At 46.4% G+C, this 18,823-nt stretch overlaps 2 protein-coding genes across 2 annotated transcripts in view; both read left to right on the top strand.

Moving 5' to 3' along the window:
• The first annotated feature begins 481 nt into the window (after window positions 1-481).
• NDUFB8 (NADH:ubiquinone oxidoreductase subunit B8) lies at window positions 482-5,653 on the top strand. Its single transcript, XM_034775302.1, has 5 exons — window positions 482-639; window positions 1,343-1,469; window positions 2,797-2,896; window positions 4,834-4,989; window positions 5,427-5,653. Exons 1-5 carry the CDS (start codon window positions 543-545, stop codon window positions 5,517-5,519), a joined length of 573 nt encoding a protein of 190 aa, XP_034631193.1. The 5' UTR covers window positions 482-542; the 3' UTR covers window positions 5,520-5,653.
• A 134-nt stretch (window positions 5,654-5,787) lies between these two features.
• The window catches only part of SEC31B (SEC31 homolog B, COPII coat complex component), a 47,539-nt gene continuing 34,503 nt past the window's right edge, over window positions 5,788-18,823 (top strand). The window contains exon 1 of the mRNA XM_034775303.1: window positions 5,788-6,428. The gene's annotated coding sequence lies outside the window, so the exon portion shown is untranslated. The remainder of the gene's footprint in view (window positions 6,429-18,823) is intronic.

The raw sequence follows: 18,823 nt of genomic DNA, 5'->3' as shown, positions 1-18,823 counted from the left end.
CCTAACCCATCCCTTCCATTGGGCCCCTGACCTCCCACATGCCTAACCCATCCTGTCCCCCAAACCCCACCATCCTAACGCTGCTAACCCCCCACCTCTCCAAACCCCTCCAACTTCCCTCCCCAAACCTCTCTGAGCCCCCCATCTTCCCAAACCCATCTAACTCCTCCACCTCTCCAAACCCGTCACCTGCCTCTTATCCCCCACTTCCCCAAACCCCTCTAACCTCCCTGAGCCCCCCACCTCCCCAACCCCACCTCTCCAAACCCCTCAACCCCCACCTCCCCAAACCCCTAACCTCCCTGATCCCCCTACCTCCCCAACCCTTGTCAATCCCTCTAACCCTCCCACCTCTCCAAATGCCTCTCGCCCCCCTAAGCCCCACCTCCCAAACCCCTCTACTCTCCCCGTCCCCGACTTCGCTCCAGCCCCTCCCCTCCGGCTCGTCCTGTCTCGTAACTCCAAGTCCGCCCCACCGCTCTATTGACCCTGCCTGGCCGCCGTCCTTTTAGCGCCTGCGCAGTGTGGGCGGAGGGGAGCTGATGGCGATGTTGGGGGTGCGCGGTGCCCGCTGGCTGCGGGCGGCGACCCTGCTACGCGCGGCGGGGGGGCGGACAGCCCCGCTGGGGGCCCGAGCAGGTCAGCGAGCGTGCGGCGTCCTGTGCCGCGGGTGACGGGGCAGCGCAGCCCCGGGGCGGGGCAGGCCTGACGGGGGGTGTCCTTGGGAGTCTGCGGCGCCGGGCTCAGTGGAGCGAGGGTGGCTTGGGGCTCTTGGGTGCCCCTGGGGGAGGGGGCTGCGCGTCCTTTAATGGGGGAAGTCTCCTGTGTATCCCTGGATCGTTGTCGGTGATTCAGTGATTGCATAATCAGGTGTGGAGGAGCTGCCTTCCCTCGCGCCTCCCCAGCCCCCGACCTGGATTCTTGTGTCTGATGCCCCCGATGCAAGTAATTTCCCCCTAACCTCGGGGTGGGGGGATCCTGTGAAGCAGTCCCTCCTTTCACTGTCTACTATGTATTGGGGTGCAACCATCATCGGCTGCTACTGACTGTGCCTCTGCCCTGAACATAAGAACGGCCACACTGGGTCAGACCAAAGGTCCATCTAGCCCAGTATCCTGTCTTACAACAGTGGCCAATGCCAGGTGCCCCAGAGGGAATGAACAGAATAGGTAATCACCAAGTGATCCATTCCCTGTCACCCATTCCCAACTTCTGGCAAACAGGCTAGGGACACCAGCCCTGCCAATCCTGGCTAATAGCCATTGATGGACCTATCCTCCATGAACTTACCTTGTTGTGATGAGACTCCCAAAGAGCTCTGACTTGTGTTTTCTGCCTTCAGCTTCGGACTTGCCCAAGCACTTAATGCCTGGACCTTACCCCAAGACCCCAGAGGAAAGGGCAGCTGCTGCTAAGAAATACAACATGAGGGTGGAGGACTATGAGCCATATCCGGATGATGGCATGGGGTGAGCTACATTAAAGCACTGAGATCATTAGCTCCTTGAAGAAAGGCAAGATCAGGTATCAGCTGGTACCAGGCTTCAGGGAAGAGCTATTTAATAGTATATAAAACACTTACAACTGAAATACTTGAGGTACCCTGCTGCAATATTAAAACACTTAATGTAACCCTCAACACTCCAAAAAGGCAGTGTTCTCTAAAAGGTTTAAATAAAAACAAGTCACTGGAGCAACGCATTATGGAGGGTGGAGAAAGTAATGTTGGGATGGTTGTATAGGCACTGGACTGGGACGCAGAAGATCTGGGTTCAATTCCAGGCTTTGCCACAGACTGTATGACCTTGAGCAAGATCGACTGTATGACCTTGAGCAAGTCATTCTCCATGCCTTAGTTCCCTGTCTGTGAAATGGGGATAATATGTCCCTTCTTCACAGGGGTCTTGTGTGGCTAAATTAATATTTGTGAGGTGGTCAGTTTCTATGACAATGGGGACACAAATACCTGGAATATGGTGTTAATGGTGATCCAGCTGCAAAATGCCTTTCAAATTAAATGCTTTAAATGTGGGGAGGGATGGCTTGAGATAGTCACAAGGAGAGAGGAGGAGAATCTGTGCATATTCCAGTAGCACTTGCAATTTGTATAAAGACAAAATAAATAAACCAGGGGAAGAGGATACACCATATAAGCAAGGTTTCAGAGTAGCAGCCTTGTTAGTCTGTATCCGCAAAAAGAACAGGAGTACTTGTGGCACCTTAGGCCTTGGCTACACTTACCCGCTAGTTCGACGGCTGGAAATCGAACTTCTGGGTTCGACTTATCGCGTCTAGTCTGGACGCGATAAGTCGAACCCGGAAGTGCTCGCCGTCGACTGCGGTACTCCAGCTCGGCGAGAGGAGTACCGCGGAGTTGACGGGGGAGCCTGCCTGCCGAGTGTGGACCAAGGTAAGTTCGAACTAATTCGAACTAAGGTACTTCGAACTTCAGCTACGTTATTCACGTAGCTGAAGTTGCGTACCTTAGTTCGAATTAGGGGGGTAGTGTAGACCAAGCCTTAGAGACTAACAAATTTATTTGAGCATCAGCTTTCGTGGGCTACAGCCCACTTCTTCTTAGTAAGCAAAGTCATCAGTATGAAGGCAAGCAATGCCACGTTAGTTAATGTGTTTTTAAAATGTATTTACAAAATACTGTAGGTTCAAGAGCTACTATAGCTAATAATTTTCTTGCTCTGCTATTCCATTTTAATAGATTTTCCTAATGAGCTGTACCATACAATGGATATAAATCATTTCTTTTTTATTTGTATTTTATTTGTATATTTCCAACAGGTATGGTGATTATCCCAAACTTCCTGACAGATCTCAACATGAGAAAGACCCCTGGTATCAGTGGGACTACCCCAGTCTGAGACAAAACTGGGGAGAGCCGGTAGGGATGGTGGATCTTTTTGCCTCTAACTTGCTAAATTAGTGCTGTTTCTACTGAGCATTAATGTTCAACTAGAATAATATTTATGTAATACTTTACCATCTCACACCAATGTTTGGAAAGGAAATCTTAGGCTAAGAAAGTCAGGGTAAATCCCTATTCTGCTCTCCCTCTTCCCCTCCCCCATCAATCCCAACAAAGGTCAAAGGATTTTCAGTGTCCATGCAGATGAGACAGGGCCTCTGTATCTTAGTATCTTCCATAGTAAGGTGAAGGGCTGAGTCAACCATACTGGGATTTGAACATGTATCAAAGAGTCTTAACTGCTTCAGATCTGATGTCTGCATCACTAAACCATCCTTTCTGCTAGATCACAGAAGTTCATGCCCTTTCAGCCCAGTGGGTCCTACCACTTCTGTCACTGGTTCTGGGGTTGCTTTTCAATGGATTAGGTGCTGGGTGGCCTTTTCCCTAGAAACTTCCTTTCTGACACTAGAAAAGGAGACTTAAGAAGAGCCAACTCCCAATGATTAGTAACTCTTGCTGGTAAGGGAATGTGAGGTTTCTGTAGGTGGTTGAAACTGAACCATAATTATTTCACTTGGTTGATGACATGAGCTGTCCCTAAGCAATAGAACTAGAGGGAAAACAAGCTTTTGTGTGTGTACTGGGGATTCCAAAGTGCTTGGTTGAAAAAATTGATTATAATGGAGGGATGACTAAAAGTAACTCAAGGCAATGTTTTTGCCCTGTAGCAATGCTGCGACTTGAATTTACGTTGAGTAGTTATCTAATCTCTCTCAGTACATCCTGTCATGTAGTGAGGATCATAGGTGCAGTATAGAAAGGCTTGGGAATTGTCAGCTTGGCTATTGAGCTTTTAAAAGCAATGGTGCATGAGAAGTGTTGCAGTAATTTGAGATACCTATGTGCTTTGGCTCTCTCTAATGCTGAGAAGGCTTTGTATTGATATTTGGGGTTGTGGTAATTTCCCATTGCACATACTGTCTCTTGGTCACAGTGGAGCACAAGTGCTTTCAGTGAGAAGTGTTGGAAATAGTAAAAACTGCCCTCTTACTTGTAAGAGATGGTTTTGTTTGTAATGGTGAGAGTCTGGCTCCCCTGGTGTTAGATCAGACAGCTATGCAGTCAGGCCCACCATCAGCCACCATCTGAAGTAATGAACTAGGAAAGTGAAGACAGTATGTGATCAGAAACATTGAGTTGTCTGCATTCTGGTTGTGTTCTGCTTAGCTGCTCATGTTTAAAATGCTTGACTTTTAGCTTCTAGGGTGAAAGTCCCTCTTGAATGAGAAGCTTAAATGTGCATCTGTTCAAGCAATTGTATTCAGCCTGTGGAGGTCATAGGATAACTCCCATCCCATCCTTAATCTGTTAGAGGTGCCTGGTGCATTATAGACAAGTATGTAGATAAGGAACCTGTTTTAAAGTAGCAGGAAATCACTTGTGATTTTTTTGCTGCTCTAACTCCACTCAGCAATATACATCTGTGGGGTCCTCAAATGCCAGGAACTCCCCACAAACTATTGTATCAATTCCTGCTGTGCCTTTTTGTGAAGTACCATGAGAACAAAAGAGGTTCTGAGCCACAGTTGAAGTGGTTGTGGGTGGATAAATGTGGGTTCACGATATTTTTTTGAAAAATGAAGTAATATCATCTAATTGTTTGAGCAGAAAGCTGGAACTCAGGGCTCCTAAGTTCTGTCCTTGACCACCATCAACTCACCCTGACCTTGGACAAGTCACTTAGTTTCTCTGACTGTATCCCCATCTGTAAAATTAGGGTAAAATTTTCCTTCTGGTAGCATTGTGATTTCTAATGTCTGTAAACTGCATTATGTTTCTCGGATGAAGAGCCAGAGAGGTGTAGAGTACTACTGGAATAATATAACCGAGCCTCTCCTTGTATTGTTTAGATGCACTGGCACTTGGACATGTTTCTCCGGAGCCGTGTTGACACGTCCCCCACTGTTGTATCCTGGCACATCATGCGCAATCAGGTCTTCCTCTTTATTGGTTTCATGCTGTTTATGTTCTGGCTTGGAGAAATGTACCCATCCTACATGCCTGTGGTGAGTAATGAGGTGGGGCAGGGGGAAGAGGTCTCCTAAGAACCGTTGCTGCATGCCACTGCCAGATGCCCAGAGCAGTGTCCTATTGAGGTTGAATATCTTGGGGATACGAAGGCCCCGCTGCACCAGCGGTGTGGCTTTGGACAAGTCACTTAGGCCCAAGTCCTCAGAGGTACTTAGGCACGTAACTCCTGTAGAAGTCAATAGGAATTAGATGCTAAAATACCTTTCAGGCTGTTGGCCTAAGTGTCTCAGTGCCCCACTGTCCCCATCTGTAATAGTGAGAGAACGTTTGCTTCAGAGTGGTGCTGTGAGGGTTGCATGATGCATCAAAGAGACGAAACACTCTGTGAGCATGAAGTATTTGCCCGCAGGTTTTCTAAGTTGCCTGTTTGAATGTGCTGAGTTTGCTGCTTCACAGCTATGTTCCTCTGCAGGGACCGAAGCAGTATCCTTACAATAACCTGTACCTGGAGCGAGGGGGCGATCCAAGCAAAGAGCCCCCAGAGGTGAAGAACTATGAAATCTGAAAGATGCATGGAAATGTAGCTCTTCTCCTGGGATATTTACATGGGGGGGTCCTTCAGAGGGTTCACTGCAGGATGCACTAACCAATTGTTCTCTTAGAAATTTACTCTTAATGAAATATATTGTGAAAACTCTTGTGGTGGATTTCTTTTCTTTGAAGAGGTTATAAAGTGGGCAATGAAGTTACAGTGACTCCACCATTGTCTCGGAGCAGGGGTAGAATTCCCTTGTGTACAGGATGGTGCTTCAGGAAGAAGTCCAGAGGTATTGATCCTTATGAATCTGTGTGTAAGATGGACACTGGAATTCTTTAGATAAGTCTGATTCCAGTGCCAGCTACCAAGGTCGTCCTTGGAGCTGTTGGAAGGAGAAGAAAGTAAAACAGAATTCAATTAAATGTTCAAAGATGGACACAACTTCTTTGGGGTTATTAAACTCTGCCATGATGCCATCTATACTATGAATAATTGTACTTCCTCATTGGGTTGGCTCTTCTCTCTTGGCCCTCCTCAGGCAGCAACCACAATAAAAGTTTGAGTTGCCTTATGTACTGGTGGATTAGGATCACAGAAGAACCTAGCCTTTGAAGCGATACACCTCACTAGATAAACCTTCCATCCCTCACACAGGGCAAAATCTCCCTCTAATCTTATACCCATTTTGAGCAGTACTGCTGCTTCCCACAGTCTGCCACTTTAGTGTAGGAGTGACCTATTGCTGTGTCTTATTGACCTTGGCTGTTGAGGGCATGGTTGGTCTTCTGAACTCAGTTATTTCCCAATGTTTTAGAGAGTTTAAGGAGTGTATGTAGTAGCATTGTATTTTATTTTCCTTAAATAATTTCAGTGTGTTGCCTTTTGCCTGGAAGTAAACAAAAGCATTTTCTAAAGTTCTTAGACCTCCAAACTGTGGTAAGTCTTCAGCGGGTGTTTGAAACTATAGTAAAGAACAGAACTATTAGACACAGATGAATACAATATGCGTGGGAATAGTCAACATAGCATTTGTAAAGGGAAATCATGCCTCACTAATCTATTAGAATTCTTTAAGGATGTCTACAAGCACATAGACAAGGATGATCCAGTTGATTTAGAGTACTTGGACCTTGTCAAAAGCTTTCTGAAAGTCCCACACCAAAGGCTGTTAAGCAAACTAAGCAGTCATGGGATAAGAGGGAAGGGCCTGTCCTGGATCAGTAACTGGTTTAAAAAATAGGGAACAAAGGGAAGAATAAATGGTCAGTTTTCACAGTGGAGAGAGGTAAATAGAGGAGTCCTCCCAAGGATCTGTACGGGGATCTGTGCTGATCAACATATTCATAGATGATCTGGAAAAGGGGTGAAACAGTGAGGTGGCAAAGTTTGTAGACAATACATAATTACTCAAAATAGTTAAATCCAAAGCAGACTGCAAAGATGGGGATCTCCCTAAATTAGGTAACAAAAGGGCAGATGAAATTGAACATTGATAAATGCAAAGTAATGCACACTGGAAAACACAATCCCAATTATACACACAAAATAATGGAGTTTAAATTAGCTGTTACCACTCAAGAAAGAGATCTTGGAGTCATTGTGAATAGGTTTCTGAAAATATCTGTTCAAGGTGCAGTGGCAGTCAAAAAAAGCTAACAGAAAGTTAGGATCCATTAGGAAAGGGATAGATAAGACAGAAAATATAGTGCTATTATATAAATTCATGGTATACTTACACCTTCAATACTGCATACAGTTCTGGTCACCCCATCTCAAGAAAGATATATTGGAAAATATACAGAGAAGGACAACAAAAATGGTTAGGGGTATGGAACAGCTTCCATATGAAGAGAGATTAAAAAGACTGGGACTGTTCATCTTAGAGGAGAGATGACAGAGGTCTGTGAAATGATGACTGGTGGGGAGAAAGTGAATAAGGAAGTGTTTTTACCCCTCTGCATAACACAAGAACCAGGACTCACCCAATAAAATTAATAGGCAGCAGGTTTAAAACAAATATAAGGAAATACTTCTTCATTTAACATACAATCAACCTGTGGAACTTGTTGCCAGGGGATGTTATGAAGGCCAAAACTATATCTAAGTTCAAAAAAGATGTAGATAAGTTCATAGAGGATAGATAGGCAATGGCTATTAGCCAAGATGGTCAGGGTCACATTCTCATGTTCCAGTTGTCCATAAATCTCTGACCACTAGAAGCTGGGAGTGGGTGATGGAATTGATCGCTCAATAATTGTCCTGCTCTGTTCATTCACTCTGAAGCATCTGCAAAGAGAACAGGAGTACTTGTGGCACCTTAGAGACTAACAAATTTATTAGAGCATAAGCTTTCGTGGACTACAGCCCACGTACTCCTGTTCTTTTTGCGGATACAGACTAACACGGCTGCTACTCTGAAATCTGAAGCATCTGGCACTGTCTCATAGACTTTAAGGTCAGAAGGGACCATTATGATCATCTGGTCTGACCCCCTGCATGATGCAGGCCACAAAGCCGTCCCCACCCTTTCCCTTGACTCTGCTGTTGAAGTCCCCAAATCCTGTGGCTTAGAGACTTCAATTGGCAGAGAATCCTCCTGCTAGCGATCCCTGCCCCATGCTGCAGAGGAAGGCGAAAAACCTCCAGGGCCTCTGCCAATCTACCCTGGAGGAACATTCCTTCCCGACCCCAAATATGGCGATCAGTAAAACCCCGAGCATGTAGGCAAGAGTCTCCAGCCAGACCCTTGTTAGCCATTATACTATTTACCTGCCATGGCACGGTATTCCTTTGACTAAAATCATGTTTTTCCATTAAACCATTCCCTCCATAAACTTATCTAGCTTAATCTTAAAACCAAACAGGTCCTTCGCCCCCACCGTTTCCCTCGGAAGGCTTCTCCAATATTTCACCCCTCTGACGGTCAGAAACCTTCGTCTAATTTCAAGCCTAAACTTCCCCACGGCCAGTTTATATCCATTCATTCTCATGTCCACATTAGTACTGAGCTGGAATAATTCCTCTCCCTCCCTGGTATTTATCCCTCTGATATATTTAAAGAGAGCAATCATATCCCCCCTCAGCCTTCGTTTGGTCAGGCTAAACAACCCGAGCTCCTCTAGTCTCCTTTCATACGACAGGTTTTCCATTCCTCTGATCATCCTAGTGGCCCTTCTCTGTACCCGTTCCAGTTTGAGTTCATCTTTTTTAAACATGGGAGACCAGAACTGCACACAGTACTCCAAATGAGGTCTCACCAGCGCCTTATACAACGGGAGCAGCACATCCTTATCCGTAATAGATATACCTCGCCTAATGCATCCCAAGACCGCATTGGCTTTTTTCACCGCCACATCACATTGTCGACTCATAGTCATCCTGCGGTCTACCAGGACCCTGAGGTCTTTCTCCTCCTCGGTTACTTCTAACCGATGCGTCCCCAGCTTGTAACTAAAATTGTTGTTAGTCATCCCTAAATGCATCACCTTACACTTTTCACTATTAAATTTCATCCTATTTCTGATACTCCAATTCACAAGGTCATTCAAGTCTTCCTGCAGAATATCCCTATCCTCCTCTGAATTGGCAATACTGCCCAGCTTTGTGTCATCCGCAATCTTTATCAGCCCACTCCTACAATTGGTTCCGAGGTCAGTAATAAATAGATTAAATAAAATGGGTCCCAAAACCGAACCTTGAGGAACTCCACTGGTGACCTCCCTCCAACCTGACAGTTCACCCTTCAATACGACCCGCTGCATTCTCCCCATTAACCAGTTCCTTATCCACCTCTGGATTTTCATATCGATCCCCATCTTTTCCAGTTTAGCCAATAATTCCTCATGCGGTACAGTATCAAACGCTTTACTGAAATCAAGGTATATTAGAATCCACCGCATTTCCCTTATCTAATAAGTCCGTTACTTTCTCGAAGAAGGAGATCAGATTGGTTTGGCACGATCTGCCCTTCGTAAAACCATGTTGTAATTTGTCGCAATTGCCATTGACCTCAAGGTCCTCAAGTACTTTCTCTTTCAGAATTTTCTCCAGGACCTTGCACACTACAGATGTTAAACTAACAGGCCTGTAGTTACCCGGGTCACTTTTTTTCCCTTTCTTGAAAATAGGAACCACATTAGCTATTCTCCAGTCTAACGGAACCACCCCCGAGTTTACAGATTCATTAAAAATTATCGCTAAGGGGCCTGCTATTTCCCATGCCAATTCCTTCAATATTCTCGGATGAAGATCATCCGGTCCGCCCGACTTAGCCCCATTAAGGTGTTCAAGTTTGGTTTCTACCTCGGATGCTGTAATCCCCCCTCCTGTATCCCCCTCTGTCACACTGCTAGTATTCCTAATCCCTTCATTTGGCCTCATTAAACACCGATGCAAATATTCGTTAAGATATTGTGCCATGCCTAGATTATCCTTAATCTCCTCTCCAGCTATAGTCTTCAGCGGTCCCACTTCTTTCTTTGCTTTCTTTCTATTTATATGGCTGTAAAACCTCTTACTATTGCTTTTAATTCCCCTCGCAAGGTCCAACTCTACACGGCTTTTGGCCTTTCTCACTCTATCTCTACATGCTCTGACTTCACTAAGGTAAGTTTCCTTACTGATCCCTCCCCTCTTCCACTCTTTGTATGCTTTCTGTTTTTTCCTAATCGCCCCTTTGAGACGGTCGCTCATTCAGCTCGGTCTAAATCTCTTGCTTACTAACCTTTTTCCCTTTTTTGGGATACAGGCCTCCAACAGCTCATGCAGCTTTAATTTAAAGTAATCCCAGGCATCATCTGCCTTTAGATCCATTAATACGTTTGCCCGATCCACTTCCCTTACCAGTCCTCTTAATTTGTTAAAATTAGCCTTTTTAAAATTATAAACCCTAGTCTTTGATTTAATTCTGTTACTCCTTCCATTTAGTTTAAACCGAATTAGCTCATGATCACTGGAGCCCAAGTTGTCCCCTACAACCACTTCCTCAACGAGGTCCTCACTACTCACCAAAACCAAATCCAAAATGGCCTCCCCCCTCGTCGGTTCAGCTACCACTTGATGAAGGAATTGATCAGCAAGCACATCTAGGAACATCTGAGCCCTATTATTGCTACTAGCGTTTGTTCTCCAATCTATATCTGGGAAGTTAAAGTCCCCCATAATCACACAGTTCCTATTAGTATTTACTTCCCTAAACACATTAAATAGTTCTTTATCCATATCCTGGGTTGATCCCGGCGGTCTATAGCACACCCCAAGCACTATCCCTGGAGAGGCTCTAGTAGTTCTTTTACCCAGTGTGAGTATTGCCCAGACGGACTCCGTCTTATCTATTCCATCAACTATTATTTCTTTACAGCTTATCTCATTATTGACATACAATGCCACCCCCCCACCTTTACCTTTGTTCCGGTCTTTCCTAAACAGCGCATACACTTCCATACCTGTATTCCAGTCGTGACTGCCATTCCAACTGTCACTGTTGGAAGACAGGATACTGGGCTGGATCAGTGGTTCTCAACCTATTTATGCGGCCTACATTGTGTTAGGCGGGCCACATCCAAAACTATATGGCCCAGAGGATGTCATGGGCCGCAGCTGTGTGCTGACTGGGCCGCAGGTTGAGAATCACTGTGCTAGTATGGACATTCTTATGTGCGGGGTTTGTAAGAAATGGAGGAGGTATGTCCAAAGATACATTGCTTCACTCAATACTGATATGCAGCCAGGTCTTGGGTGGAACATTACACCTAGTCTGTGCTAATGATGCAACAGAACATTTTAAGAGAGAAAGTGGCAAATAAAATGGTAGGAGCTGTTGAGGCAAAATTATAGGAACTAAAAGTGAAATTGCCAGAAAAGGGGGTAATATCTCTACTCTTATAGTTACAAGATTTGCACGGAATGTAAGTGAAGGTGATCTGGGCTTTGCATCTCAGCCAAAAGACTGCAAAGCTCTAAGCATTGTGTTCCATCGCCTCATGGTTTTGCACTGGCTCTGAGGCTGCGGTCTCTGTTACTGAATCACCAAAACCACTTTTCCCAGGCTGCATTTTCAGGAGAGGTTTCTCATCCCTGTATTTTCAAGGGACACTTCTGCTTGGGTGATGAGTTTTTACATGATCATGGACTCCAGCTGCAATATCACAAAACACTTTATTTTAATAGATTAAGAAAAAATACAAATAGGTTTTTACAGGCAGTGATAAAGACTGAACAGAATGACAAAATTTGCCTGCTCTGTGGATCATGGGTATGTCCTGTTTTGTAATGGATACAGTGGAATGACACTGAAAAACTGTTTGCTCTAATGCAGGAAAAGGGGCAGTGAAAATAACAAAACTGAGCAGTTTCTGAGCTTAGGTTCCAAGGTGCCTCCTAAACCACCCTCATACATTACCTAAAGTATTACCTAGCTATTTGAAAAACAAAATTAAAAACCCCAAAAGTTATAACAGTAAAAGTTAAGTCCATGATCTTAGATAGGGCTCACCAGGCCTGAGTCCAGCCTGACTTGACTAAATCAGCTGGGATATCAGCTCTTCTGTGCTGTTAGATGCTCTCAGATGTAACTGATCACCAGAGTAGTCCCATTGTGATCAATGTTACTATTTGGGTTAATTTTGCTAGTGTGAGCAAAGGTGTTGCATTCTGGCCCCTAATAACAACATGACAGTAGTGCTCACAGGCCCCAGAGGGGATCTGAGTCCTCATGGTGCTAGGTGCTTTACAAACAGGAAGAACATCCCTTCTTGAAGCGTGTACAACCTCTATGGAGATTATAGTTCAAATAAAATAGGGCTGGATTCTCTGTTAAAGTTAAGCCCAAGGTTTCCTTTGGCAGTGAGAAGGATATGTGTAGTATGAGTGAAAGGGGATAATACCCTGCTTGTAGGGTGACCAGATGTCCTGATTTTATAGGGACAGTCCTGATTTTGGGGTCTTTTTCTTATATAGGATCCTATTACCCTCCACCCCCTGTCCCGATTTTTCACACTTGCTGTCTGGTCACCCTACCTGCTTGTGACTGCAGTGCAAGTGGATATGCAAGTGGGTTTATGCCTCGTATCCAGGAGGCATTGGCAGCTAATGCCCCAATGGGGTGGAACGGTAAGGATAGGAGGGTTAGTATCTCACTGGAAGTGTCATATACAGTGGGGGTCTTTGAGGAAGCACATAGAGGGATAGTTTGGGGTGCAAGGAAACATACAGGCATACCAATATTGGGCTAAAGCTCTGGGTGTCCCCCTCCGCACAGTAATTGAATGCTCCAGTGGAATACAACAGGGAGCAGTGGGTTAATGTACATGTGGGGGGGGGGGTGGGGGAGGGAGCAAGTGGGGGCGGGGCCTCAGGGAAGGGGCGGGGTAGGGGTGTTCCCTTTTGTACAATTAGTTGGAAAGCGTAGGCCTTGGGGGTTGATGCTCTAGGGTGGGCGGGTCTTGACTTTGGCTCTGCGTGGTAGATACGGGGGCGAGGGGTTTGATGCCTCTGTTTGGGGTGGGGTTAGTGTGTGTCTGAAGGGAGGAGTCACACATACACTGATAGGCAGGAGACGCTTCGCGGGCGGAGCTCTTCGGGCTGTTGGCGGCCACCATAGTGCAGGCTCTGCTCGCTGTCTGAGCAGGGAGTCTCGGCCGGGCTGGGTCAGGAGTCGCGGTAGGGAAGGTACCGGAGCCGGTAAGGGCCGCTCCGCCGGCCCCTCCTCCCCCCAGCTCTGACCCCGGCGCAGGCCCTTCCCACCCAAGCTCGGCCCCCGCCCGCTGATCCCCCCACGCAGGCGCGGGCCTGGCCCTGGCGCGGCCACTGACAGGGAGCCCGCTCCGAGCGCTCCAGTCCCTTGCCCCCGACTCCCCTCGCAGCGCTCCGCTCCCCGCTCACGCGGAGGGGCTGCGCCTCGCCCGCCAGACACGAGATTGCCAGGGGGTCTGAGTGTTGTTGCCCCACGGACGGGCTGGAGATCTGTGGCGTGGGCGCACTGGGCCCCTACCTGCGGGCTGGTTTCACGCGTGGGGTCGTCGCACAGTGGTCTGCTGATGGTGATTTCTGCGGCCCTCCGAGCCCCTCCGGCTTGAGAGTTTCCGTAGTTCTCTGTATTACAGTAGCACCCAGAGGCCCAGCCGCGCTCGGTGCTGTACGGACACATAGTGAGAGACAGTCCCTGTACCACGGAGCTTAGAGTCGCCAGGCGACACAGGTAAAGGGTGGAGGAATAGGAGTGCGGTTTTTCTTTGTGAGATTGTGTAAGGGTACGTGGGAAGTGAGTGGCAGAGCTGAGATTGCGATCCAGTTTCCTGTGTCCCAGGAGCCGTCCATTCTGTGTACGGTATTAGCTCTGTATTCTTGAGGAAAGGTAAGAAGTCCCTTTGTAGGTTGCAGTGTGTTATACTGAGTCCTGCCTTCCAAAAAAGCCCTCATTGCAAGCGCCAGTGGCTTTGCAACTGGGATTAGAGCCATCCCAGTGTCTCCCCTCTGGGTTCCTACTGCCTGATGTTTACTTTTATTTATTAGAATAGGCTCAGTCTAGGACAGTGAGAATCAGGGGAGAGGGAGATCAGGGAATCTGAATGGAGGAGCATGTAGTATAGCTAGGGTTTTTGATTTTAGGTTTTTAACTGATAAGCGCCAATAAAACACCCACGATTAAAAAAAAATCTGTTTATCCAGTCAGCACTGGAAATGATTACTCAATTCATTTCCAGTGCAGCTTGTTTATGCAGGTGATGCTCCCTGGTTTGTAGCTAAGCACTTGTCTACACAGCGCTGTGATGTGGACTGCAAGGGTGTGATTTCTGAAGTGCAATAATTGCACATTAATAGGTCTGTGTAGACCCTACTGGTGCACACTAAAAGTTCCCTAGTGCACTGTGCAGTGCAGTTTGAAACAGTATTATGTGTATGTACAAAGAGGAGAGCTCCAGAAAACCGTGATTTTTGGACATCTATCTGGAAGTCAAAAATTGCTAAAAATAAATTCTGAAACATGAAATTAATAAGCCCAGGAAAACAGAAGCCCTAAGTATAACCTAGTGCGTGTGGCACTGGACTAGCACTCGGGAGACCTGGGTTTAATTTCCAGTTCTGCCGTTGGCTTCCCCCTCTGTGCCTCCTTTTCCCTTCTGTAACATTGAGCTAAGGGTACTGACCTCTTTAGTAAAGTGCTTAGAGATCTAAAGACAAAAAGTACTATATAAGAGCTAGATTTTGTTTATTCCTGGAGGAAGTTTTGAGATTTGGGTAGGGTGGGGAGGTCTGTAGGAAGGGATTTCAGGTTGACCGTGTTGGAATTGTAAAAGAGGGAGTTGAGCTTATTAAAGGGGGATTGGGAATGCTGTTATCAGGCCAATTGTGGGGTTCTTGTTGCTGTTACTACAGTATCAGTTGTAGCTATTTCTAATGCCTCGATCACTACAGTAGCTGGGCAACTGTGTTTCCTGTGTAGATGACCGATTGCTGCCTCCTTCAGTAGTGTCTGTATGAGAAGATGAGAGAGAATGTTTTAATTTTGACAGCTGGGTATCTCAATACAATACCTTCTCTTCCCTCATGTCCCTGGTGGAAGGGACTTGTCTGACCTGCTAGACCTAGCTTCCCCCATTGCCAGAGTACTGTTTCCTTTCTTAAGGACACTTGGCAACAGATCGTGGCTAAGAAAGGCTTCTGGGAATGCTGAGACTCTGTCAATAGTGGCTGAGACTTGACACCACCTGGGATCTGTCAACTGCTCCCCTCCTGCAGATAGTGTAGGAGTTGGTATGACTAATGAAAGAGCTCTTGAGAGAAGCGTGAACTTTCTCAATGATCTGATATGTTACTTCTAGAATCTAGATAGAACGCCAGATGGTGCACTCTCCCTGTGAATCCTGATGATTTAATCACTTCACAGCTCTCTGGCTCTTCTTACAGCAGCCAGAAGAGGTTGCTAGAAGACTGTTTCCTTACTTTGAGGGTCATTAATCCTGTTCTGGACAGAGAGAAACAATGTGCAGAAACACCATGAAATTCTGAAGGCTCTTGGTTACTGACTATCCTTGATCTTGCCTATCAGTGTAGGGCTCAGAGCTGCAGTTTTGCCTTCAAGGCTGAGACAGTAGATTGGTGTCCTGAAAACCCCTCCTATTGCGGAGTGAGACACTATTGTTCTCAAAAGGCCCCCAGTGCCAGTTCAATTGAATTGTGTCAATCTCTCAGCCAAAGTAAATGGAAGGTGCCTGGAAGGCCTGTGAGATTGTAAACTCTTGGCTGGATCACTCTAATCCACTTTATTTGGGCCTTCCTTTGTTCTGCTGACACCAAATGTGGTAGCATAACTACTCCGCTGGCCTAAGAACCAGGGATGCCCATGCTCTGAATTGGCAGCCTCTTCAACAATGCGGTCCAGGGTCTCTCTCTTAGTATTGCTAATATCTGGCTAGTCCAAGTGACACACTCTCCATTATTATTACTTACGTTACCGTAGCATCTAGGAGTCCAGATGTGGACTTCATTTTGCAATCTATATAAACACAGGACAGTCCTTGCCCCGAGGAGTTGATATCCAAGTATAACACAAGAGCTAACAGGTGGATACAGACAGATGGGGGAGTACAAGTAAACCGTGAGAACACTGACCTGCATCTTAGGTCAAGTGTTTTGTAGGCATCATGGCAAAGGAGCGTTCTGAGGAGAGATCTGAAGGTGGATTACGCATTGGTTTTGTGACTGTTTATGCAATGAACCTCCCAAGCATGGGGGCAGTGGGAGAGAAAGCACGAAGGTTTTTTGAAAATGTAACAAGTGGGCAGTGGGTACTGGCATCAGGGACCGATCGAAGGCGAACACCGACAACTCGGTAGCGAATGAGAGCTGATAGGCAGGGTAGGGATTGACGGTGAAGGGCCTTGAAAGTGAATGTCAGCAGCTTATGTTTGCTGCCCTGCAGAAGGGGGAGCCACTGGAGGATTCACAGAGAGGAATGACATAGGATAATGATCTTTGCAGCAGCATTGCCAATATAGAGTCAGGCTAACCAATGCACTCTTCGGTGTCCTGCTGAGGTAGCTGAGATCAGCAGGGTTGGGACTACTGACTGTCCTAGGTATTGGGTGCAGTCTCTAGGGAACTTGGATGCAAGACCTTCCCATGACATACTCTGGGGTACATGTGATGTCCACCCTGGCCACGCTCAAGACAATAGATTCTTTTATAGTGTATTTGCGCTTCATTGCTCTAATTTAGATTGTAAGCCCCTCCTAGCAGGGGCTTTCTTTGTTTTTTGCCTGTTAAATTCCAGGCAACAGCAATCAACACGGGGCAGGGAAGACCTTGAAAAATGTTATCCAAGTGCCACTCACCCCAGCTGCTTCCCTGATGGTGGCCCACAGCCCTTTTCTTCTCTCACCTGATGATTGCTATTCCCTTCCCCGTATTCCAGTGATCTAGTTTGGAGGGAAGAGGCCTCCTGGCTGCTTTGGGGTGGTTTTTCTTGGTCACTAAAGGGGCTGTTGCCTAGTAAAGGAGCAAGAGACAGGGAGCCCCATGTGTACAGTTTGCTCCTGTGTTGATTGCACTGAGGAAGCAGGAGCCAGCAGGGAGTCAGATAAGGAAGCTTCAAAGAAGCCCGCAGCTGCTGTCCCAATCTCTAACATCAGTGTGGTCCACAAGTGCTCAGTGTACTGGGGGCGTTGGCAGCTCTACCTGCCTCCAGCAAGTGCCTGCAACTTCCCTCTCCCTCGTGTGCCAGAAGTAGGCAAAACTGATCTGTCAGTTTCACTCCCCATGACTAGTATGGGGAGCTGATCATGAGGGGTTTTCTGAAGCTGTGCCAGAGATAGGTGCCTGACAGAGAGTCTGATAAAGCCCACAAGGGAAGGGAGCAGAGCATGCACTTCAGGGCATGAGAACAAACATATAGCTCTCAGTCTTCCATGAGCCGCTTTGCCTGCTGCTGCTGAAGGAGACTCTTTCCACCCCAGAGTCCTAGGATGCCTGGGGAAATGATCATGTGATCTGTGCTATATAGCCTCTGTTCAGATCCCCCTGGGCCTCTGATAAATTAGGGAGAGTTTAGCATGAGAATGGCAGCAGGTAACATGAGCTTCAGTAGATTCCACAACAGATTAACGCTAACAGCATTAAAGACATTCTGATCAAGCGGCCTGCCCTGTAATGAGAGGGGAAGGCCTTTGGTGGGGGAGAGGGACAAGAAGGGTGTCAGACCTACCGCTTGCTAGCTCCAGGTACACTGGGAATGCCTACCAGACTCCCCCTCTGCACACATTTCAGCTAATCAGTGGCCCTGGTTACATGTAGGCCAAATTAAGGCTGGAAGCGGTTTCAAATGTGATGTCAAATACACTTTGACTGGCCTTTGGGGATGGCCCCCTGAAATCAGAGAACGCATCCATGTCAGAGAACTGTGCTAGGAATAACCATTCCAATTCTAGTATGGATAGGGCAAACTATCAAATGCAGATACTTCCTATGTCTGGCCTATGCTAATGAGTGTTCTATTAAATAGAAACTTGTAACACAGATCAGATTCTAGAGGCCTAAAGCTCAGTCCTAACTGTGTTCCAATAGCCAGTGGACTACGGGTGAGTTTGGAATATTACTGTGTTATGCGTATTGCAATAGTGTCTAATCCCATTTCCCAGGAATTAGGGAAGCTCTTTTCCCATTTTGCAAGCAGGAGCAACTCCTGTACTGAAACGCTGCGTGAATTGCCTGGGGTCGCTGAGGGAGTCGTTGTCAGAATGGGAATAGAACTCAGCACTTCATGATTTTGAACCACTAGACCACTTATTTCACTGTTCACAAACTGAAGCAGAATTCCAAGTGAATTTCCTTTTGGGCCTTTGAATGATATGGGAGTGAGAATAACGTGCATTAGCTAAATCAGATAATGTAGCAGTTTCCCTTGTTTTGTGTTACCACATCTCTTTTGAGTTTTGACTTTTCCCTGCTCATTTTCACTCTGTGTATGTATTGGCATCAGTATGTTCAGTGAGCTTACAACCCTGTGAGTAGCTTAGCTTGAATGCCCTTCTGTAGCTAAATGAAACCAAACCCAGACTGAAGACTTAAATATGTAATTTAGACCCCTTTCCTGTAACTGAGGGTCCTCTATAATGAGAGTATGGGAAGAGCTCAAGCCACAAAGTAGAGTCACATACTGGAACCTGGGTTAATTTGGAGTTTTTAATGAATTCCCAAACACCCCAACTCAGCCCTGCTAAATGCTATTCACCCATCAGGATTTATTTTATCGTTTTACAGGTAGGCAAGTAGATTTTTGTGGCTGGGTTGGTGAATTTCCATACTGACATTGCAAGACTGTGCTAACCCCAGTA

Source organism: Trachemys scripta, chromosome 7 (assembly GCF_013100865.1).
Source record: "Trachemys scripta elegans isolate TJP31775 chromosome 7, CAS_Tse_1.0, whole genome shotgun sequence".
NCBI lineage: Eukaryota > Metazoa > Chordata > Testudines > Emydidae > Trachemys > Trachemys scripta.
The sequence above is the reverse complement of the archived record's forward strand: the minus strand, read 5'-3'. Positions and strand labels throughout refer to the sequence as shown.

Bases quoted from the DNA above. Each gene is read 5' to 3' on its own strand.
- NDUFB8 (XM_034775302.1), top strand. From the start codon at position 543: ATGGCGATGTTGGGGGTGCGCGGTGCCCGCTGGCTGCGGGCGGCGACC. The intron at 2,897-4,833 runs GTAGGGATGGTG...TGTATTGTTTAG, and splicing joins GACAAAACTGGGGAGAGCCG to ATGCACTGGCACTTGGACAT. The intron at 4,990-5,426 runs GTGAGTAATGAG...GTTCCTCTGCAG, and splicing joins ACCCATCCTACATGCCTGTG to GGACCGAAGCAGTATCCTTA.